Here is a 24,984-nt window from a genome sequence, read left to right as displayed (position 1 = left end):
GAATCCCCAGCAAAAAACTTAGCTGACCACACCATCGTTTCACAAGGAAGCCCAATAATCTATAAACTCTGCCCAGAAATCCAAAAAGCTTTTTTAGCACTTCACTCTATTTTTGTGGTCTTTATGATAAGCACAATTTTAACTTTTAAAAATATTTCCTTCTGTCAGAAATCTAACTTAAAATGAAGTTAAAATACAAAAAATTAACAACTCTTTCAAAAAATCTAAGAATAAAATATAAATTGAATTTCTATCATTTAACTACAACTCCAAACTGTTAAGTATCCTCTATCTATTTTAATCATTTTATTATTGCTTAAATAAATATCCTCATTAACTGTGATTACAAGATATCTTGCAGCAAATCAGAGGGGGAAAACTGCAAAAATCATAGGAAATAAAGAGGAGATTGCTTTCCACACACTGCTTTCCATTTGGGAAGCAGAAAGGTTAAAACTGATAGAGAAGGCACAATAATAATCTAAAATCAGAATTCTTGTGAATACTATTAAGTACAGACTTAACATTTTCAAGTCTTCCACTATGTGATATTAACAAAGAAATAAAAGAATGTTTTGGTTTCCTTCACTGATGTTACTGATAGTATATTTCAAAATAAACGATGAAATGTGATATGAGTAATGATTACATTTTATGAGGCTTTTATCTGAACAAAATTTCTCAAAAAGTAATCTATTTTAAAGCAATAACCATTAACCAGTGGTATAAATATTACAGAGTATTTCTTAACTAAAAACCAAAAATGGGGAGGCGCAAGGGTTCACACCTTTAATCCCAGCATTTAGGGATGCTGAAATAGAAGGATGGCTTGAGGCCAAGAGTTTGAGGTCATTCTACGTAACATAAAGAGAATCGATGTCTACAAATAAATTTAAAAATTAGCCAGGCATGCTGGCACAGACCTATAATCCCAGCTACTTGGGAAGATCACTTGAGCCTAGTAGTTATGATCATATCACTACACTCCAGGCTAGGTGGTAGAGTGAGACCATATCTCTAAAAAAAGAAAAAATCTGGGCAAGGTGACCTATGCCTATAATCTCAGCACTTTGGGAGGTCAAGGAGGGAAAACTGCTGAATCAAGGAGTTTGAGACCAGCCTAGGCAAAACAGCAAGACCCATCTCCACCAAAGATTTTTTAAAATATTAACTGGGTTCAGTGGTAGTCACCTATAGTCCCAGCTACATGGAAAGCTGAGATGAAAGGATCACTTGAGCCCAGGTATTTGAGGTTACGGTGAACTATGATTGTGCTACTGCATTCTAGCTTAGCTGACAGAGACCCTGTCTCTGAAAAAATACTAATAAATAAATAAATAATTTTTTTAAAGGCCAGCATTCAGTGAGTGCTTATCTGAGTCACTGAGAATTAATTTGGCTAGGAAAAAACCTAAATATGTATAATATTTAAATTCTCTCATAGACATTTATCATTCAGTCAGAAAATAAAAATTTCGTTTGAAGTTTTAAGTATTTTATGAATTATCAAATACAAAGAATACAAAGTTGGTTTAAAAAAAACCTGCTTTTCCTTGTCATTTATTTCCTTCTTATATTCATCTTCAAGGTGTTGGATTTTTTCATAATCTTCCTTTACTTTAAAAATAAAACAAATACACGGTAATGTTTTAAAATAATTGTATATAACTTTTCTACAAAAATTTTAAGTTTGTTTGACCTATTTATCACAAAATTATATTGAACTTCAAAAGTTTCTACATATTAAAACTACTTTCCTTGCTACTTTCTGTTTAGTAAAATAATGATTTTAAATAGTATCAAGGTTATAATAACTAAAATTCTACAATTCTTATAATAATGCATACATAAAAGTCTATTCTTTAAAATCCTCTAATATAAAATAACAGATATTAAATATCTATATAGTTATTTTATATAATGCATATTTTACAAAGAAAAGTAAAAATAAGACCAAAATCTCACTTCTAACAAAATAAATACAAACACTAAATTTGATTTCATGGAAAATGTAGTTTAAAGACAAAAAGTATTTTAATATATGTCAATTCCCTGCAACATTCCACAAGCATCTGAGAGGTTTATAAAAACAAAGAAATAAAAAAATAATTGAGGGCATCAGGCTGAAGGAATAAAAACATTAACAGAATCTAATAAAAATACAAATAGCAGAAGAGTAATATAAAAATTAAACAGGATCCCTACACTTAAAATGCATTTCCAGCCTGGAATTCTCAGCTTGCACACGAAGTTCCTCAAAAGCTGTTACCATTTTCTGGAATATAAAGTTTAAGTTTTAAGCATCACTTAGGCTTTTTAAATACCTTTCTCTAAACTATGAAAATATTAGTAAATTTGCATCATATGATCATTAGATATAAAGCCATACAACTCTGAATAATGGAAACCCTGTAATTTGAAAAAGTATTTACTATAAAAGCATTAAGACTGCTCCTAGTATGTTAATTTCCCAGATGCTTAACAGCACTGGAGATATGGTCTACAATACAAAAACATCAGCAGAAAGATTGTGGGTACTCTAGCCATTTACTTAATTGCATTATCAAAATCCATAATTTTATATTTATTTGTCCTTACTTAAATTCTGTCTTCTCAATAAAGTGAGGCCTCTCCCCAAAGAATCCAAAATCACATGTCTGTTATCCAGCAGCATGCATTCATTCAAAGTTCAAAAATCCTGCTTTACAAAATCAGATGAATCCATTCTTTCATCTATTAAATATTCATTGAGTGCCTATTATGTGCCAGGAACTGTTCTAGGGAATTGGGATAGAGGAAAAAGTCTCTACCCAATTGCAACTAACTTATGTTCGAGAATAAAAAACACACACAAGCACACACACACACGTACACCAAATATATGTATGTCATCTAGTTTTAAGTGCTCTTCAAAATAAGTTGAATAGAATAACTGAAAATAAAGATATTTTAGTACAGTAGTAAGGGAAATAAAAAGCAAGATGAAGTTTAGAAGTGTGCATAAGATCTTAAACATAAAAGTTCTAGACAAAGGAAAAAAATTCAAAGAACTATAATCAAAAAAGCTTAGCAAACTTGAAAAATGTAAAAAGAGTGACTGTAACAGAAAAGCAAAGTGGAGCTGAGCCAAGAAAGGTAAGTAGGAGCTAGACACAAATTAATAACATTTTAAGTGTTTTTGAATTAATGGCTATGTGTCAGTATTCTGGTCTCTGACACAAAGTCAATAAATTTTTGATAATTAAGTTAAATGGTGTCTCTAATGTGTAAATCAAGAGGCAACTACTTAACAAAACATTAATACTCAAGTTATATAACCTTAGGAATTTTAATGGTAATACAAAAATCTATCAAGAAATAAGTAATAATCCTTTTAGCAAGAACAGTCATCCATATCTTTGTAGCTATCACTCTACTTTGCTTAGAAATTCTTCTGTTAAAGTTATTCAAATTTTCACTAACACTTACCTCAATGTTCTGATTTAAGTCCACATAAACTTGTCTGGTCTCTTCCCGTTCATATTCATCTATTATGAACATAAAACATTTGAAATTAAATTTTATAACATAATGCCAATAAGAAAAATACTCAAAATGCCTTAAGAAAACAGCATAATATTTAAAATTCTATGTTAATGAAGGACCAGGAGCGGTGGTTCATACTGGTAAACCTAGCACTCTGAAAGGCTAAGGTGAGAGGATCTCTTGTGCTCAGGAGTGCCAAACCAGCCTGATTTAAAAGCAAGATCCCATCTCTACCAAAAATTCAAAAATTAACCAGTCATAGTGCCAAGTGCCACTTGGAGGGCTGAGGCAGGAGGATTGCTTGACCCCAGGAGTTTGAGGTTGCCATGAGCTTGGCTTAGGCCAGGGGTCCTCAAACTACAGCCCGCGGGCCACATGAGGTGGTGTGATTGTATTTGTTCCCATTTTGTTTTTTTTACTTCAAAATAAGATATGTGCAGTGTGCATAGGAATTTGTTCATAGTTTTTTTTTTTTTTTAAACTATAATCAGGCCCTCTAACGGTCTGAGGACAGTGAACTGGCCCCCTGTTTAAAAAGTTTGAGGACCCCCTGGCCTTAGGCCATAGTTTGGATAACAGAGTGAGACTCTGGCTCAAAAAGAAAATTTTTTTTTTTTTTAAATCTGTATTAATGTTAGCCGGGCATTGTGGAAGGCGCCTGGAGTCCCAGCTACTCGGGAGGCTAAGGCAAGAGAATCATGTAAGCCCAAGAGCTGGAAGTTGCTGTGAGCCGTGTGACGCCACGGCACTCTACCGAGGGCAGTAAAGTGAGACTCTGTCTCTACAAAAAAAAAAAAAAAAAAAAATCTGTATTAATGAAAGACATTGGGATATCTAATTCAGTACTGGGTCTTTTTAAAAATAGTAGTTTTGTCCCAGTCTGGTGGCTAAGAAGCTTAGAAGTCACTGTTCCATCTTAATAGTAAAAAACTGAACAAACTGAAAAATCAGCAACTCTTCTCTGAACCCTAAGAAAAGTGAGGTCACAGAGCTAATCACTGCTTCAAAATTGGAGTGGTAGGCAAACACAGAGAATCATAACTTGAAAGAAAATATTACCATGAGAATGTGACCACCTCTTACTCCCTACCATAGGAATGTGACCTTTTGTAACTGTTCCAGAAGATAGCTCCCGGAGCTAAAGCGAATGTTTATTGTTAAAGACAAATATTTGACTGTTGATCTTATCTTAAGACAGTTGAATAATGAACCAGAGTTCTTCTTATCTGGTTAGAGCCCCAGCTGTGTCTATTCCCTCTTACTTTATAATTAGAGCCCTTGCCATGTCTGCTATTCCCGCCTACTTTGTAGTTTTTGCCTTTATAAGCTTGTAAAAACTGCTGCGCGGGGCTTGACTCCTCGGCTTCTAAAAGAGTTGTGGGTCAAGCCCCGGCATGCAGGAATAAAAATCCTCTTGCGTTTTTGCATCAAGCGACGTCTCTTGCGGTTGATTGGGGTGGTCAGAGCTCCAGGCAGAGTGGGGGGTTCTGCCCCAAGTCTTTCAAACTTACCAAAGCAGAAACCCATATGCAGAAAATTCTACGACAACCAAAGAGCCAGAGAAAGAAAATCTGAACTGTAATTATGGGGGTTGCTGGGAATTCAGTACGAACAAATCTGAGAGATTAAAACTCTAGGGGGACCCAAATGTGGAGGAGGGCACACTCTTGTTCTACCTTTTGAAGCTACAGGTTCTCACAGTGAACATAGGAAAAATATCCCCTCATGCTTATAGCAGAGGGAGAGAAAAAGGAATCATTCTAAACTATGCTGATGCATCTTGTTCTTCTCAGCAAGGTCTGCCCTCAGGAGCAACTATTTAATCAGAGCACACCTACTGGGGTTTTATCAGAGCCTAACTGACCTAGGGGAAAGAAAATAACCAATGCCAGCCAGCTCCAGCTTTCCATATGGAAAAAGAGAAATATCCAACTCCAGCCCACTCTAGCCACCCTGTCCCACTTAAAGAGGAGAGAAATAGGAAACTGAGAAATACTTAAGAAGTTCACAGTCTGGAGGAAAAGGTTTGCTAAAAAACTGAGACCAAATCATAGGTCTCTAGAACATTTCTCCTGCCCCTACCAGAGGAGTCAACTTTTTCTCTTTTGCTGAAATAAGAGTTGCCTTGGGCGACACATTACTCAAACACCAATGAAAGCTGATAAGCAAAAGAAAAGGTCCATTTATCTTTCCTGATATCCAACACCACAGATAAGCAAAACCTTTCTCTAGTAACCTGTATGCTACTACGGGCCACAGGTTGAACATCCCTGCAGGCCTACACTTTACCATCACAGAACTAAAGTTCAATTTATAGCAGTTCCTTTGTCCAGTATATCATGTTCAGCTAACAGAGAAAAAATTAAAAGCATACTAAAAAGCAAAAATATATAGCTCAACAAGATCAAGCAAACATAATAACCAGATTCAGATAAGGTAGGGATGTTGGAATCATCAGGAATTTAAAACTATGATTACTCTGATAAGGGCTCTAGTAGATAAAAGTAGACTGCCACACAAGAATAGATAAGCAATTTAAGTAGAGAGATAGAAATTCTAAGAATGGGGTGGCGCCTGTGGCTCAGTGAGCAGGGTGCCAGCCCCATATGCCGACGGTGGCGGGTTCAAACCCAGCCCCGGCCAAACTGCAACAAAAAAATAGCCAGGCATTGTGGCGGGCACCTGTAGTCCCAGCTACAGCTACTCGGGAGGCTGAGGCAGGAGAATCACCTAAGCCCAGGAGTTGGAGGTTGCTGTGAGCTGTGTGATGCCACGGCACTCTACCAAGGGCAATAAAGTGAAACTCTGTCTCTACAAAAAAAAAAAAAAAAAAGAAATTCTAAGAATGAACCAAAACAAAGTGTTGCAGATCAAAAACAGTGTAATAGAAATGAAGGGCTCAATAATAGACACTGCTAAAGAATCTCTGAGCTTGATTTATCAATTGTAATCTGCAAAACTAAAAAGCAAAGAAAAAAGGGTGTAACAAAACAGACCAGAATATCTAAGGACTGTGAGATAGCTACAAAAAGTATAATGAATGTGTAATGGGAATACCAGAAATAGAAGAGAAAGGAATACTTGTAACAATAATGACTAAGAATTTCTGTCAAATTAATGTCAAACACCAAACAGATCAAGGAAGCTCACACACACAAAACACACACAACTACACTGAGGCATTATCATATTCAAACCACAGAAAATCAATGATAAAAGAAGCTAGGGGGAAAAAATCACCTTACCTATAAAGTAGGAAAAAATAAAAATTACATCCAATTCTCCTCAAAAACCATGCAAGAAGAAAATGGAGTAAAATATATAAAGTGTTGAAAGAAAAAAAAACATAGAATTCTGTACCCTAAGAAACTACCCTTCAAAGTGGAGATAAAGACATTCTCTGACAAAAAATTGAGAGAATTTATTGCCAGTAGATCTGCCTTCCAAAAAATGTTAAAAGATGTTCTTTAGAAAAAAAGAAAATGATATAGGTAGAAATCTGTTTGTACATAAAAAAAGACATGAAAGCAGGAAGAAGCGAAGGTAAAATCTGTTTGTTTGTTTTTGCAGTTTTTGGCCAGGGCTGAGTTTAAACCCCCCACCTCCAGTATATGGGGCCGGCACCCTACTCCTTTGAGCCACAGGAGCCATCCTAAAATCTTTTTTTTTTATTCTTAATTTATCTAACAATTAAGTTTGTTAAATAGCAGCAACAACGTATTAGATTGCGTATGTTTATGTATGCCTGCCTATGCATAAGACAAATGAATGACAGCAATGCTACCAAAGATAAAAAGGGGGAAAAAAAAAAGTTAAGAACGAAGAATTAGGATTATTTTGTTATTATAGGGTATTTACACTACCCATGAAACAGTATAGTGTTATTTGAAAGTGGACATGAGTTAGCTGTAAACATACATTGCAAACTCTAGGGCAACTGTTTTCAACCTGTGGGTTGCAACCCCTTTTGGTCTCCTGCATATCAGATATTTACGTTACAATTCCTAACAGTAGCAAAATTATAGTTATGCAGTAGCAACGAAAATAATTTTATGGTTGGGGGTCACCACAACATGGTGGTGGAGCTATATTAAAGGGTTGCGGCATTAGGAAGGTTGAGAACCATTGCTCTAGGGAAACCACTAAAAAACAAAAAGCAAAAAAAAGAAGAATGTGGGTGGCGCCTGTGGCTCAGTGAGCAGGGCGCCAGCCCCATATGCCGAAGGTGGTGGGTTCAAACCCAGCCCCGGCCAAACTGCAACAGAAAAATAGCCAGGCATTGTGGCGGGCGCCTGTAGTCCCAGCTGCTCAGGAGGCTGGGGCAAGAGAATCGCGTAAGCCCAAGAGTTAGAGGTTGCTGTGAGCCGTGTGACACCATGGCACTCTACCAAGGGCGGTACAGTGAGACTCTGTCTCTACAAAAAAAAAAAAAAAGAAGTATGACTGATATACTAAGAAAGGAGAGAAAATAGAATCATATAAAATGCTCAGTGAAAACCACAAATGGCAGAAAAAAGACAAAAATAGGAAGAACAGAACAACGAATCCAGCATCCTTTCATGATTAGAACACTTAAGAAAATAGGCTCAGGTGGGACATTTCTTAAACTGATAGAGGCCATCTATAGCAAACTCACAGCTAATATATTGAATGGCGTAAAACTGAAAGCATTTCCACTCAGATCTGGAACTAGACAAAGATGTCCATTGTCACCACTGCTATTCAACATAGTAATGGAAGTCCTAGCCATCATAATCAGGAAGGAGATCAAGGGTATTCAAATGGGGACAAGGAAGTCAAACTCTAGCCCTTTGTGGATGACATGATCTTATACCTGGAAAACCCCAGGGACTCAACTACAAAGCTCTCAGAAGTGTTCAAGGAATGTAACAGTGTCTTGGGATATAAAATCAATACCTAAAAATCAGTAGCCTTTATATATGCCAACAATAGTCAAGTCGAGAATATAATTAAAGACTCTATTCCTTTTACATTAGTTCCAAAGAAGATGAAATATCTGGGAATACATCTAACAAAGGACATGAAAGATCTCTTTAAAGAGAACCATGAAACTCTGAGAAAAGAAATAGCAGAAGATGTTAACAAATGGAAGACCATACCATGTTCTTGGTTGGGAATAATCAACATTGTTAACACATCCATACTTCCCAAAGCAATCTACGGATTTAATGCAATGCCCATCAAAGCACCAATGAACAGTAAAATGAAACCCTAATTTTTTTCCTCTTTTTTTTCTCTCCCAGCCCTGCCTCAAGGATGGCTCCTGTGGTAGAGCTGTTGCAGCCACAGCAGCAAGAACAAACAAAAACAAATATGCACTTAGACTTCCCTTAAAAGGGGCCTCTCTGAGGCAGAGAGTGAGGTCATGTGAATAAATGTGAACCTAAAAAAAACCAATCCTTCTTGATATTAATTCCAAGTAGTTAACTGGGCCTAAATTTAGAACAGAGCCAACAGCAATTTACTGAATAGAGGTCATACACATACTCCTGAGTTCCCCCTAAATACTCACACCTTTATCTTTGGGACTTTCAGAGCTCACCTACATCAACCAATCAGAGCTCTCCTGCTTCAACCAATCAGGGCTCAGCTGCATCTACCAACCAGGTCTCAATTATGTGACTAAACAGAACTAAATGTAAATTCTTCATCTGCATAAACAGATCTTACTAGAAACCTTGAGCAGGAACTTCTGCTATACTAGGTAAAAACTTGAGCTTTCCCTTTCTTGTCTGGAACCCACTTTCATTTTACATGAAAGCCTGTAACTGCCCAGGTTTGGGAACTGTTCACTGGAATGAAGTCCCTTTTCTTGACCTGGAACAGTGTGGCTCACACCTGTAATCCTAGCAGCCTGAGAGCCCAGGTGAGAAGATCGCTTAAGCTCAGGAGATAGAGACCAATCCAGAACAAGAGTCAGATGTTATGGTGAGGATCTGTAGCCTCAGCTACTTGGAAAACTAAGGCACGAGGATCACTTAAATCCAGGAGTTTGAGGTTGCTTGGAGCTAGGCTGACACCATGACACTTTAGCCTGGGGCACCACAGTGAGACTCTTATATTAAAAAACAAAAAACCTTTCCTCCAAATTCCTTTTCAGAGAACATTTTGTTCACAGGGATAATCCTGGAGGGAGTTAGAGAAGGAGATTTCCTAAAAATTGTGGACATACAGTCATATTAAAAACAAGGTAGCAAAGGTTTTGAAAACTGGACTCCACATAAACCACTACCCAAGTCCCAGAAGTACTCTTGAGTGAACCATACATGGAACAGACCCATGCTAACACAGCAAAGGCTTTGAAAACTGAACTAACATTGGAACTCCCACATACAAAAGGCAAGGCAGAAATAGTGGTCTGAACCTGAGTTGCCCACCTGCTAAAAATCAAACATTCTCCAAAAGATCTTAACAGGACCCATAATATCACAATGTAATGTTGAAAATATCTTGGACATAATCCAAATAGCTCAACATTCAAAGAATTAGGAAAATGTTAACATTCTAAGTCTCAAATCATTATCTAGCAAACAATCAAAGATAGGATAGATCATGCAATAAATAATAAAACTAGAATCTAAAGAAGACCTCAGAAATAGACTCCAACATAGATATTGGCATTACTAGACACAAACTGTAATACAACTGTTTAATTATTTTCATGGAGATTAAAAAATTGAACTTCAAAGTTTTGACTTTAAAACTCTAAAAAGTGACAACAGATTTTTGAAGAACCAGCTAATACTCAACTAGAAAACACAATAACAAAAATTAGGGTATCAACTGAAAATTTTTAAAACAGGCAAGAATTAGCCAAATAGAAAAGTCAAATGAATCAAAAGACCAGAAAAAATCACCCTGAAGAGCACAGTGAGAAAGAAAAATAAAAAATACATAGAGAGTAAGAAATACAGAAGAGTATCATCTCAGGAACTTTGCACTTGTTTCCTCTGCCCAACATATTCTTTCTCAAAATAGTTACCTGGCTCTGAAAGGAAATATTACCATGAGAATGTGACCACCTCTCACCCCCTACCATGAGAATGTGACCTTTTGTAACTGTTCCAGGAGATAGCCCTGAGCTGAAGCAGATAAAAGGACTAAGCAAATGTTTAACTCTTAATCTTGTCTTAAGACAGTTGAGTAATGAACCAGAGTTCTTCTTATCTGGAAAGCCCCTGCTATGTCTGCTTCCTCTCCCTACTTTATGGTTAGAGCCCCTGCTATGTCTGCTCCCCCTCCCTACTTCATGGTTGAAGCCCCTGCTATGTCTGCTACTCCCGCCTACTTTGTGGTTTTTGCCTTTATAAGCTTGTAAAATCTGCTGTTCGGGGCTTAACTCCTCTGCTCCTGAGAGAGTCACGGGTTAGGCCCCAGCATGCTGGAATAAAAAAAAAAAAAAAACCTCGTGCTGATTGCATCCATCGCCTCTTGCAGTTGATTGGGGGTCACAGTAGCCCAGGACAGAGTGGGGGTCTTGTCCCAAGTCTTTCAGCTCACTCCCTTATTCAGATCTCTAGCTAAATGTCACTTCATCAGAAAAACCTTCTCCAACCAACCTATCAACCTATATATTCTCTCCTTAAGCAGTTATCACCTAATATAGTCTATTGGTCGTTCATGATCTATATTCCCCTCACTATTGCTATAGCCCTAAGAGCAGAGACTTTTGCACTGCTGTTATTCCTCTGCATCTAGAACATTTCATAACACATAGTAAGCATTTCTTTAATGTTTAATGAATAAATGAACGAATAAAAGAAAAAGTTATAGTAACAAAGACCGATCAACAACTTAAAGCAAGAATCTGAATAGAGTTTATACTAAAAATAAAGCAAGTATTAAGATTTTCTTAACACTTTTACACTGTTTGCAAACTAAAACAACCTCTTTGGAAAGAAGTATGGAGAATCCTCAAAGAACTCAAAATAGACCTTACATTTTATCCCACAATCCCATTACTAAGTATCTATCCATAATGAAAATAAAAATTCATCTTATCATAAGGACATTTGCACTAGACTGTTTATTGCAGCTCAATTTGCAATTCCCAAGATGTAGAAACAACCCAAGTGTCCATGAACCCATGAATGGATTAATAAACTATATACCATGAAGCACTATTCTGCCATAAAAGATGGAGACTTTATATCTTTTGTATTAACCTGGACAGGGTTGGGGAACACTATCTTTAGCGAAGTATCACAAGAATAGAAAAGCAAGTATCCAATGTACTCAATACTAATTAATATGAAGCCAGTAGATGAACTAATACATACCTACAAGTGAAAAATTCTATTTAACTCAAGTTGGGAGAAGGATGATGGAAGAGAGGAGGAGAGGGGAGGACAGAGGAGAACTGGTGTGTTCCCACCTAAAGGGCACAATGTAAGGGTATATGGCACACCTCCTGGGTGCAGGACACAACTACAACAGGGACCTCACCTAACACATGCAAACACTATAACCTAATCGTTTGTACCCTCATTATTAATCTGAAATTTTAAAATATAATAAAATGGTAATTTTTAAAAAGTTTTCTTATAATCTATCTATATGTCACATCAAGACATAACCTAACTTTATAGTTCATTAAGAGATCAAGCCTCCCCCACCATCTGATCTCTAACTTAACTACAAAATAAATGGAGGCAAGAACTAGCAAGCTTGTCTCTCTACACCAGGTTACTTTCTACAAGACAGCTAGTGTACTACAGCCCTCTATCTGCATTCCTGTACTTTTCACCCTTTCTGTAATTAGGCAGAAAGGTTAATTCAAATTATTCAAGCTCAAGAAGAAATTAAAGTTTGAATTTCAGCACAGATGGCTGTCTAATTTTTAAGCCTAAGATTTTAGGCAGAAAACTAATATAAATTAAAATTTTTTGCTAAGAAAAATAGAAAATCTCCTGAAAAATCAGGTAAATAGTATTTCCAAATGGATTCTTGGCAAAAACAAAGTAGAGCCAGTGTCAAATAAATGGCAAAAATAAAGACTACTATATTTAATAATCAGCTATTTTTGCTTTTCATCAAAATGAGAAAAAAATTCAACTGTACAATTAAAAAAAATGGATAAAATTTAAAAAACTATTCTTTCATTTACATACCATCATCTTATTAGAATATTTTACGGGCGGCGCCTGTGGCTCAGTTGGTAGGGCGCCGGCCCCATATACCAAGGGTGGTGGGTTCAAACCCAGCCCTGGCCAAACTGCAACAAAAAAATAGCCGGGCGCTGTGGCGGGCGCCTGTAGTCCCAGCTACTCGGGAGGCTGAGACAAGAGAATCACGTAAGCCCAAGAGTTAAAGGTTGCTGTGAGCCGTGTGATGCCACGGCACTCTACCGAGGGCGGTACAGTGAGACTCTGTCTCACAAAAAAAAAAAAAAAAAAGAATATTTTAAAAGAGTGTTTCTTTAGAAGAAATTTGACAATTCTATCTAAATTAGAAATAAAAATTACACCACTATTCATAAGTACTATGGTTTCAGCAAAGCCCTTCAGCAATATTTTCTATTATGAACATAGCTATATGTTACTCTTGATCCAATTTCCTGGGTTTTGCAGACATAATAGTTTAGTCTCAAAATCATACTTAAAATGAAATGGGAATTAACTATAAATACCAAGTATATACCTTTTGAAATAGACTACCTTTCAAAAGTTTTGAACCTTCAAAAATCTAAAACTCAAAGAACTGATACTCTAAGTACTACTTACATTAAAACAAAAAGTCTGAGGTGCATATAACTTGTTTAAATCCAAATTGGTTCCAAAAAGTGAGAAGACAACATCTTCCCCCCAATTTCGACTGTTAATAATTGATAAATATTACATAAAACAAGAAAGGCACTTACATTTCTTCGTCTTTTCTGCAGATCTAGCACAGGTTTCTTTGAGTAGATTACATAAATGCCTTGTAGCATTATTCCTGAAACAAAGGAAGAAATTTGCCTAAGTGTAAAATCTTATCTCAAAGCAAAATCACATATAAAAGTTATACTCATAAAATACATCATTGCAATTTTTAAAGACTTTTTAACATATAATATTTGATACACAATACATATCACTCAAAATTACTACATGAAGAAAATGTGGGTTGGGCGGCACTTGTGGCTCAGTGGGTGGGGCGCCAGCCCCATATACTGAGGGTGACAGATTCCAACCCGGCCCCAGACAAACTGCAACAAAAAAATAGCGAGGCATTGTGGTGGGTGCCTGTAGTCCCAGCTACTCAGGAGGCTGAGGCAAGAAAATCGCTTGAGTCCAAGAGTTGGAGGTTGCTGTGAGCTGTGATGCCACAGCACTCTACCGAGGGCAATCAAGTGAGACTCTGTCTCTAAAAAAAAAAAGTGGGTTGACTATACCACTAGCAAAGATGTTTTAGTAGCTGCCGCTGCCTCCCTTTGAAAATGACAGCTCTTTAACAAGTTTCTATCTACATTGCTATCAATAATCTTTTAATAAACAGGTCCAGAATTGCCTAAGGAAAAACAATGAGAAGTGGTTGGGCCTTTCATTTACTAATTATCCGAAAAATGTTCTAGATATAACTTTCAAAACATAAAATAGGGGGCAACGCCTGTGGCTCAGTGAGTGGGGTGCCAGCCCCCTATACGGAGGGTGGCCGGTTCAAACAGCCCCGGCCAAACTCCAACAAAAAATAGCCAGGCATTGTGGCGGGCACCTGTGGTCCCAGCTACTCGGGAGGCTGAGGCAAGAGAATCCCTAACCCAAGAGCTGGAGGTTGTTGTGAACTGTGATGCCACAACACTCTACCTAGGACAACAAACTGAGACTTTGTCTCTAAAAAAAATAAATAAATAAAATAAAATAGGGCCTTTATTTTATAACAAGGCATTCATTACGTAACTAGTAAGATCTCTAGGTGTCTTGTTCAAATTACTAGCACATACAGCAGTTAGATTTAATTTTCTAACTTACAATTTTTTTGCAGAAATGAATTAGCTTGGAACTTGAGCTCCATTTTATAAATGCTGTTGTTAGATAACACACTAGTAAAACAGAAAGACAATATACATAGGCAGACATAGATACAGGATTATCAGGCATCTTTTCTGACACCAAGGTATGGTTCTTTCTGATGTCTGCCATTTTAAAAAGTGAAAAGTCACTAGTCGAGTGGTTCTCAACCTTCCTAATGCCGCGATGTATTTTCATTGTTAGAAAGAGGTTGCGACCCATAGGTTGAGAACCTCTGCAACTAATCAATGACCACAGTTTGCTAAATACAAGAATACAGAATGGCTGTATCTTCCTTTTTCCACTGCAGTTACATAGACTCTTACTTATAAATTAATATTACAGAACACATAGAAAATGCTCAATAACTTTATAAAAATTTTAATAAATTTAGAGTAAAAATAAATTTGGAAAGAAGAAATTCATTAAATTACTACTTACTCTTTTATTAAATCTTTATTTTCTTGAATTCCTTCTTCTAATTTCAAACTTACTTTTTCATTTCCAAACTGAAAAACAGTTCACCACATTTTGCTTAGCAAAATAAACATTAGCATAATCAGTAAGCAACACTTCTTTGCAATATGTTTAAGTAGCCTATGAGAATTCTTTTCTTTTTCCCGGCTTACAGATTTCCCATAAAAATATGGGTCTCAGCTCACCCATATTGAGCTGAGAATTGAAAATAAAATAGTAAATCAGCTCCAAAAAACATTCCACAATATTTTAACATAATATTACCATCACTAAACATTTTGAAGTAATATTTTCTCTTTGTACTAAATCAATGTTGCATTTTCTCACTTTATGCTATAAAATTAAAGCTACGGTTTCACGTGTTAAAAGTTTTACCTACAGGGGCGGCGCCTCTGGCTCAAGGAGTAGGGCGCCGGTCCCATATGCCAGAGGTGGCGGGTTTAAACCCAGCCCCGGCCAAAAATCACAAAAAAAAAAAAAAAAAAAAGTTTTACCTACAAATTTAGAGGGTGCCAAAAAAATACATACACATCTTAAGAAAGGAAAACACTGTATTAAAATTGTAGTACTCATAACATTTGTGGTCTTCTGTATATTGTATTTATTTATTTTTTTTTTTTTTTTTGAGACAGTCTCAAGCTGTTGCCCTGGGTAAAGTGCTGTGGCATCATAGCTTACAATAACCTCCAACTCTTGGGCTCAAGCTATCTTCTTGTCTCAGTTTTTCTATTTTTAGTAGAGACAGGGTCTCACTTTTGCTCAGGCTGGTCTCAAACACATAAACTCAAGCAATCCACCCACTTCAGCCTCCCAGAGTGCTAGGATTACAAGCATGAGCCACAGCGCCCAGTCAGTATCTTGTATTTCTTGTAATAGCAGAAGTCAAATGTGACTTGAGTATTACAATTTTAAAACAGTATTTTTCCTTTCTTAAAATACGTATTTTTTGATACCTTCTATATATTCTAATATAACAAAAGACATTTAGCAGGGCTTGGTGGTGCATGCCTATAGTCTCAGTTACTCAGAAAGCTAAGGGAAGAGAATCACTTGAGCTCTGGAGTTCAAAATTAATAATAAATAGCTTTAAAAAATAAAAAAATAAAAGACATTTATATGAAACAAATCAATAATAGGAAATAAAATTTTGTAACAAATTAGAATTATTATATCAATATTTAACTAATTTATTATTTCCCTAATCATTGGCATTAGGTTTCATACAACTTGTCCTCCATGCTCATTTATAAAGCTGAAATGCAACTACTATCAATGAAACTTCAAAAAAGCACTATCCTTATAATCCTTATCACAAAACCTAGCTTATCCCAAAATAATACTTGACTTTCAACAATATTATGATAAGATTTACTATACTACATAATAATTCAAAATTCCACTATACCTGTAGTTCCTGAATGGCTTTTCGCTGTGCTTCAATTATCTTTCTATTTTCTTGCAACTTATTTTCTTTCTGCTTCAGTTCAGATTCTATACTCACTTTCCACTTTTTGATCTTTTCAGCCTCCTTATATAGTTTTGAATATAGTCTGCTTATTGGCTCTGAATTCTATTAAAATAGATTTTCAAAAATTAATTGTTCAAAAGTTTAACATAACCAAATCATATCTGCCTGTTGAAAACATCCACATGCTAATAGTTGAGACAATTTATGCTGCTGCTCAATTTATGCCCTAGTAGCATACTAAAAGCTACAGTAATTCTTTTAAACTACTAAGGCACTATTAGCTACTTCACTAAAGTTACTCTCCACTTAAGTTATACCTTGCTGAATAAAATCAAATGGCTCCAAAATGCACTTAAACAGAAATATTTTAGTCAATGAAAGAATCCAGCTAAAAGCTAAAATAAATCACTTAGCAAGAAATCTATAAATCTTAACAGTTTTGAAACATTTTGTATAAACAGTTTGAGGATTAGCTAAGGATATTAAGTTTAAAATATAATGACAAGAAAAGTAACAGTGAACATAAGATATAACTTTCATCAAGCCTGAGGTTATATTTGGATTTCCTGTCTTTTTTGGTCCACGTTATTATAAATATAAGAGTGTATTTTTTTAAATCACAGATTTCTGGTTGCTGATAGTTTCTGTTATCAAAACATATAAATAGGTACCATGTTTTTTAACTCTGTGATATTATAATCACAGCAACAAACATACAGTATTTTATTGGTCCATGAAATTTCCCTTTTTTAAATTTCTCTCCAGTTAAAAAACATTTATATGCCATAAGAACAATTTTTATAACTAAACTCAAAAATACAGCATGTCCTACAAATTCCTTACAAAATAATCAAGCCAACCAATCAATTTCATCTACTAAAGGATTATTTTATAAAATACTGCCTTCACCTCAGCCTTTTCACATACTACATCTACCTCCACCTTCTACTCTAGATTTTCTTGGTTTAAAATTAAGTTATACCTAAAAAAACAGAATGCTTTTACAATCCAGGAAAATATAGAAGCCTAGTGTTTCAGCAACTTTAAAAGAAAATAAAGGTTTTTTGAAAGATGAATAGTTTTGGTTTGATTTAAAACTGAAGGGTATCTTAACGTTCTAGACAAATAAGTAAAATGTATTTCTGATGAGGTCCAAAGTAGAAATTAGTTGGGCAAAAGTACTATGAGTGAAAAGTATTTTAAACGTAAAATGTTCTTTGTGAGTATGTAAGTATAGTATAAAGATTTCTTTCATCCCATTTATTCTCTTCCTTTAAAATAGTTTACAATTGGTAAATCTGTCTATATATAAATATATATTAAAGAGCAAAGATATATATCTAAAAAAATCACCTAAATCTGCTTTAATAGACAGTTCACTTATTGCACAGAAATTGGACTTGGATTTATATTCTTAATGTACTTTTACTTTTCCTCAAAATATGAATTTGTTCTCGTGAAACTGAATTTTCTTTTACGACTTAAATCATTTATGTATATCTGATAAATTATGACCAAATTTTTATTAGACTACATATAGTAAATTGAAATACATACTTGGTACACTATAGGATTGTTGTGCTTTTGTTTTGGTTTTAGTTGGAAACAAGGTTTGATGTAGATGACTTGTTACTGTTAATTTAAAATATTCTATAATTGTCCATTACCTTTTATGTTGTGTTGTGACAGATTTGGCTATATTTTTAGCTAACTGAAATATAATACTTTAGTTTTTAGGTAATCCAAAGGAAAAATGTTTATACTCTTGAATGTTAGCCTCAGCCTATAGAAAATTTTCTTTGAAGTAAACATTTTACCAGAAAAAAAAAAAGAAAAGAAAGGTTTTAAAGGACCTATTTTAAAACGGTAGCCAAATATTAATCCTTTTGAAGCTTCGAAAGATATACACTGTATATAAATAACAAATTATACTCCAATTACAAGAAATTTAATATAAATGGGAAATCTTCTGACCTCAAAATCAGAGTCTTTGAGTCCTTCCTGATAGTGACAACTGTCAGAATTACCAAACTAAAAAAAAAAAAAAAAAACAGAATAAATGTTTCCAGTTAAGAAAATATTTCTGAGAACTTCCAAATAATAACAATTAAATACAGAAGAGCAGTAATTCAACAACTACTGAATTTTTTCTTCGTAAAATAAGCAATTCAGTCCCTAAGCACGTATCTGTAAACACTATGCTTAACTGACCTGCTCAAGCCTGGGCAAAAAGTTAATTTTTTGTAAAGCAGGATCTGCAAGATAAAAGACAACTGGTATTATGTATGCCAACATTTTAGTTTTTATATTAAGAATAACAGCTAGCTTCAATGTCAAACATATCAATGATATTTTTGTTATATTTTAATAAGTAGCAATTACACAATAAAATGCTTCCAACAGGTTAATATACTGCTTTTCCAGACTCCTACCTGCATCAATGCTTTCCGCATTTTTGGAGAGATTAGTCTTTGCAAATGGAAAGTCAAAATCTTCTTCAAAACATTTGCTGAAACTCTAGAAACACAAAAAAGTTCTTAACTATGCTGTTCCATACCACTCTTGCTACCTGGTAGTGTAGTATGTACATATGTAATAACATCTGCTTAGTGTGACTATACTGTTAACCTTTTAATGTGCATATAGTGCTTAAAATATCAAACGCCTTTGCTGTTAAACAAAGCAAAATTTTTTAATTGGATATTTCTACTTGCAAGATAAAACTAAATTACTCAATACGTGCCTCTGTGGGTATTCAAGAATAATACTAGTAATTTTAACAAGTGTAGAATAATACTGGTTTTCCTCAATTTCATTATGATCTTCTCTCAACAGAACTTAGAATAGTCTTCCCTGAACAGCATTTTAATGACATATTCTTGCTAGCAGCTGCCATAAGAAATTTTCCACAGCATATAAAATTATTCATTGCATCATTCTTCCTACTATACAAAGTATCACATGAAGTTGTTTTTTTTTTTTTTTTAATTCTGTTTCACTCGACAATCTTGGTATAATTCCTCCTTTCCAAAGAGGACTCCGCTATATAAATCAATTTCCCTCTTGGTTCTGCCCCCCAAGAAGCTCTGAGCCAACTCTGACGCTCAGAAGCAGCACTAATTATTATTATTGCCTATGTGCAATCATTTGTCCAAATTTTCTCCCAACCTATATTGCATTACTTTATGGCATATGTCTTATAAGTTAAGAAAAGAGGGAGGACTAGACTGAGCAGGTCCTGCCGTTAACTCAGAGACACAGCAGAGGCGATTATTTCCCTACATGGACGACGCCCACACGCTAGTGGGCGTCATCATTCACGCAACAGGATGCTGCTCATTCACGCAACAGGATGCTGCTCAAAATTCTGGGGTAAATCGAACTGTTTACTGAGAAGAAATCATTGTAAGACATCAGCAGCTAAGTGCATGTTGCCTCGTTTCCCTACGGTTAAGAACAGTCACGTGGAACACTACCTTGAAGAAATTGAAGTCTCCCCCCAAGGTCTGGGGCTTCACCGCCGACACCTGGCTGCCGCAGTATCTTGGAGGTATAAACAGTTTAAAATTCTTTTGCTTTTCCATTTTCTGTCTTCCAGCTGTAAGTATTTATTGCTACATAGAATTTCATTAGCACACGGTTTATTCTAAAAAGGTCGGGCTGGCACCCTCCACCTCGGGGGAAGGGACTGGGCGCGACCCCCGCTCCGGGGGCGCCCGCGGGAAACCCCGCGCTTCTTCCCACCACGGCCCCCCACCGCGCGCCGCCACGCTGCCAGGGAACATCGCGAGGAACTCGGAGCAGGTGGCCCGCGACGGCCTGGAGAGAAAGCCCGTCCCCTTAAATTCTAACCCAACACTAACGAAAACACGCCGGCGGGCTCCCTCTGCCTGGAACCGGCAAAGTATCGCCATGTGGCCCCAGCTCTGGACTCCGTGCTCAAAAAAGGAACGCTGCCCTTACCTTTGAGGAACTACGCGCGAATCGCAACCTACTGTCTCTGAGGACAGCATTGAGAACTAAGAGCTTCTGCCTCCGAACCTCAGAGAAGGCGGGAAACAGAGCCACCCCGGCCGCAAGAAGCGCGGGAGCCGGGCTGACGCCGGGTTAACCGCTAAATAACGGTCGCGGCGTGGGCTAGCCTCGCTCCAAGACCCGCGTCTCGCGAGATCTCGCTTGTTGCTAGGCTCTATTCTTTCCTGCGTTCTGTTTCTCCTATGAGTTGATTGACGTTCTCTAAGCTTTTGCTATTGTCAGAGAATGCTGAGAAACGTTATCAGTGCCTTGACAGACGGAAGCTGAGAGCGGAAAATTTATTTTCTACCCTCCAAGAGCTTACCATCTTTAGAAAGAAACCGATGTGCAAACAATTATAGTGCCGTGAGGGTCGCTTCTAGTAAAAGTCGTGAGGACATAAGGGAAAGTGGCTTTTAAAGTGTCTTGGAGAGACGGGAGAGGCTTCGTAGAACAGACGTGATAAGCGGGGTACAGCCTCGGGCAATAATAAAAGAGAGGTTAGAGCGCTGGGTCGGTCATCCATGGGGAAAGGGTATTCCTTTCAGAGGGAAGGCGGTCAAAGGCGTTGGATTTGAGAGAGATTAGGACAACTGAGTAAAAAGTGTGGGGTGGACGTGTGACCATCGCGGAGGTAAGGGGGGCGGGGATGGCAACAGATGACCCAGAGATTTCAGGCGCAGATGTGACGGCCTTCCTTGCAAAAGCATTTGGATTTTAGACTTTATGGATAAGGACGTTGGATTTTGAGCATAATCAGATTCAGAAGACAATTCGTAGTGTAAAGAATAAAGGCTTAGGAGACTGGAGGAGGAAGACACTTATTAGCCCAGGTAAGACAGGAGGACCTGAGCGATGACAGGAGCGGTGTCGAAGAGAAGACGTCAAATATAAGAGATATTTGGGAGGTAAAATTAATAGGAGTTGACAACTTTTTAACAGTGCCAAGTGAAAGGGAAAGTCTAAAGATGACCCTGGTTTCTGGCTTGAGTAACTAACTTTATTGTTATAGTGCTAAGTACCCAATCTTGAGCCGTAAGATAATGAGTTCCGTTCTAAATAAACGCATTGACTTTGTTTCCTAACTTTCTCCAGGTCTCATAATATAATTGGAGCTTTTTCAAAGGAACTTAGCTATACATATATATATATTTTTTTTTTTTTTTTGACACAGAGTCTCAATCTTTCACCCTGGGTAGGGTACTGTGGCATCCTAGCTCACAGCAACCTCCAACTGGGGCTCAAGACATCCTCTTGCCTCAGTTTTTCTGTTTTTAGTAGAGACGAGGTCTTGCTTTTTGCTCAGGCTGGTCTCAAACTCCTAAGCTCAAGCAATCTACAGGCCTGGGCCTCCCAGAAGCTAGGATTACGGGCGTGAGCCACCGCACCTGGCCATTAGCAGTATTTTTAAATAACTCGTTTTGTTTTGCATAAACCTGATTTCTCAGACACAATGATTTCTGCTAAAATTATAAAAATTTTTGAACTGGAAAGGATGTCATTTTACCTGATTCATTTTAGATGATAAGGAAATTGAGTATTGATGCCCTAAAAATAACAATAGCAATACACTCCCTCTAAGAAATGATACCAGAAATATACACAAGGTGTCCACAAGCTAACTGACTTAAGACATTTAAACTGAGGGCATAAATGAAATATCTTTTGTTTTTTAATATTTATTTATTTATTTATTTATTGGTTGTGGTTTGACCAAGGCCGGGTTTGAACCTACCACCCTCGGTATATGGGGCTGGTGCCCTACTCACTGAACCACAGGCACCACCCGAAATATCTTAATTTTTTTAAAATGTTTCACAATGATGAAAAATTCAACTTTGGTCTTTTTTCCTTTATTGAAAATGAAAATGCTCCTAGTGTTCTATTAACTTAAATTCACAAAACTATTTACTTACATCCACTCTTTCAAAGCAATAGTGCCACACCATACAATTTCTCACTTTAAAGCCCCTAGAACAGCTGTTCTCAACCTGTGGGGCACAACCCACAGGACTGTATTCATGGCATTAGGAAGGTTGAGAACCACCACCCTAGAAGGACTACAATATTTGTGGAAAAATGTCAAGTTTTAAGGACGTCATTTTTTTCCCACAAAAGATATTGGCCAAAAAAAAAAAAAATGTCAGAATGTTCTCCACCAGAATAGGAAGTAAATATGCTAAATCTCCTGACATAAGTTAAAAAACATTTTAATAATCTGTTATTTTAATTTTTTCAATATTTTTGCCATCACAAAATTTTTACTTTGGGCTCATAAAGATCTCTTTTTAAGGCATTAAGGAAAAATAAGAGTTGATCAAATCTTTGCTGGTTTTTAATAATTCATAAAATTCTGACAAACGAGAACTGATACCCGTTCTACTGAAACTGTTCCCTAACATTGAGAAGGAGGAAACCCTTCCCAACTTATTCTATTAAGCCAGTATTATCTTGATACCAAGGCCAGGAAAGAACACAAGTAAAGAAAGCTAGCAACCAATGTCCCTTATATGTACTGATGCAAAGATACTAGCAAACTGATTTCAACAGCACATTGAAAAGATAATTCACCATGATCAAGTGGGTTTTATCCAAGGGTTGCAAGAAAGGTTCAAATACAGGAAAATCAATAAATGTGCTTCACCACATAAACAGAAGAAAAAGCAAAGACTATATCATAATCTCAAGAGATGCAGAAAAAGCATTCAATAAAATCCAGCACCCTTTCAAGATTAAAACCCTTAGCAAATTAGGCATAGAAGGAACATACCTCAAAATAATAAAAGCCATATATGATAAACCCACAGCTAGCATCATACTGAATGAGGAAAAGTTGAAAGCATTCCCCCTAGTAACTGGAACAATACAAGGATGCTCACTATCACCATCTGTAGTTCAACATACTACTGGAAGTCCTAGCCAGAGCAATCAGGCAGGAGAAGGGCACAAAGAGCATCCAACGGGGAAAGAGGAGGTCAAGCTATCCCTGTTTGTGGACAAGATCTTATATCTAGAAAACCCTAAAGACTCTACTGGAAGACTCCTGGAATTGATAAGGTCTTGTAACCTGAGGCTTTATCAATTCCAGGAGTCTTTAACAAAGCCTCAGGTTACAAAATCAATGCACACGAATCTGTAGCATTTCTATACACTAGTAACAGTCAAGCTGAGGGTCAAATCAAGAATTTAACCATTTACAACAGCTTTAAAGAAAACAAAATACCTAAGAATATACTTAACCAAGGAAATGAAAGATCGCTACAAGAAGAACCACGAAACACTGATGAAAGAAATCAGATGACACAAATAGAAAACATGCCATACTCATGGATTGGAAGAATCAACATTGTTAAAACATTCATATATCTTAAAAGTGATTACATATTCAACACAATTCCCATCAAAATACTAATGTCATTTTCATACATCTAGAAAAAAATAATCCTAAATTTCATATGGAACCAAAAAATAGCCAAAATAGCAAAAACAAAAGCTATCTAGGTACACTTGACCAGCTTTTTGTAAGCAAAAAGAACAAATCTGGAGGCACCACATTGCTTGACTGGTATTGCATACTGGTGTTAGGGTAGAAATGTAGACCAATGGAACAGAATAGAGAAACCAGAAATAAAACCATATAGCTACAACAAACTGATTCTCAGCAAAGCAGACAAAAATACACACTGGGGAAAGGACAGCCAATAAATGGTGCTGGTAAAATTGGATAGACACATGCAAAAAAATGAAAGAGGACCCCCATCGCACACCAAATACAAAAATGAACTTGAGTCAGACTAAAGACTTAAATGTAAGACCTGAAACTATAAAAATTCTAGAAGAAGAAATGCAAAAAATTCTTCTAGAGATTAGCTGAGTCAAAGAATTTATGATTAAGATCCCACTGGCAAATACAGCAAAAATAAACATAAATAAATGGGATTTAAACTAAAAAGTTACTGAATAATAAATACTGTACATCATATTGTTTACTTTTATAGTAGACAAATAGACAACCCACAGAATGGGAGAAAATATTTGCAAACTAGACAAAGGACTACTGTCCAGAATCTATAAAGAACTCAAAGAGATTGGCAGGAAAAAGAAAACTAAATAACTCCACTAAAAAGTGGGCAAAAGACATGAAAAAAGTTTTTTTCAAAACTAGGTAGACAACTGGCTAATAAACATGAAAAAAAGCTCAACATCACTAATTATCAGTGAAACATGAATTAAAACCACAAAGAAATACCATCCCCTATCAGAATGGCCCTTATTAAAAAATCAAAAAAACAATAGATGTTGGCATGGATGCAATGAAAAGGAAGGATTATACACTGCTGGCAGGACTGTAAATTAGTACAACTTCTACGCAAAATAGTATGGAGATTCTTGAAAGAACTAAAAGTAGACCTACCATTTGGTCCAGCAAACCACTAATTAGTAGCTGCCCAAAAGCAAAGAAGTCACTATATCAAAAAGACACCTGTACCC

At 36.3% G+C, this 24,984-nt stretch overlaps 1 protein-coding gene across 1 annotated transcript in view; it reads right to left on the bottom strand.

Annotated features, from left to right (window-relative positions):
- Positions 1 to 20,063, bottom strand: part of SYCP1 (synaptonemal complex protein 1) — a 128,734-nt gene extending 108,671 nt beyond the window's left edge. Inside the window, exons 1-10 of the mRNA XM_053591310.1 lie at positions 19,956 to 20,063; positions 18,912 to 18,996; positions 18,691 to 18,734; positions 18,454 to 18,510; positions 16,417 to 16,581; positions 14,976 to 15,043; positions 13,406 to 13,479; positions 3,469 to 3,527; positions 2,206 to 2,275; positions 1,544 to 1,617 (exon numbers count right to left, since the gene is read on the bottom strand). Coding sequence (XP_053447285.1) covers positions 1,544 to 1,617; positions 2,206 to 2,275; positions 3,469 to 3,527; positions 13,406 to 13,479; positions 14,976 to 15,043; positions 16,417 to 16,581; positions 18,454 to 18,510; positions 18,691 to 18,734; positions 18,912 to 18,996; positions 19,956 to 20,063 — 804 coding nt within the window. The remainder of the gene's footprint in view (positions 1 to 1,543; positions 1,618 to 2,205; positions 2,276 to 3,468; positions 3,528 to 13,405; positions 13,480 to 14,975; positions 15,044 to 16,416; positions 16,582 to 18,453; positions 18,511 to 18,690; positions 18,735 to 18,911; positions 18,997 to 19,955) is intronic.
- Between the last annotated feature and the right edge of the window lie 4,921 nt (positions 20,064 to 24,984).

The sequence above is a fragment of the Nycticebus coucang genome, chromosome 5 (assembly GCF_027406575.1).
Source record: "Nycticebus coucang isolate mNycCou1 chromosome 5, mNycCou1.pri, whole genome shotgun sequence".
NCBI lineage: Eukaryota > Metazoa > Chordata > Mammalia > Primates > Lorisidae > Nycticebus > Nycticebus coucang.
The sequence above is the reverse complement of the archived record's forward strand: the minus strand, read 5'-3'. Positions and strand labels throughout refer to the sequence as shown.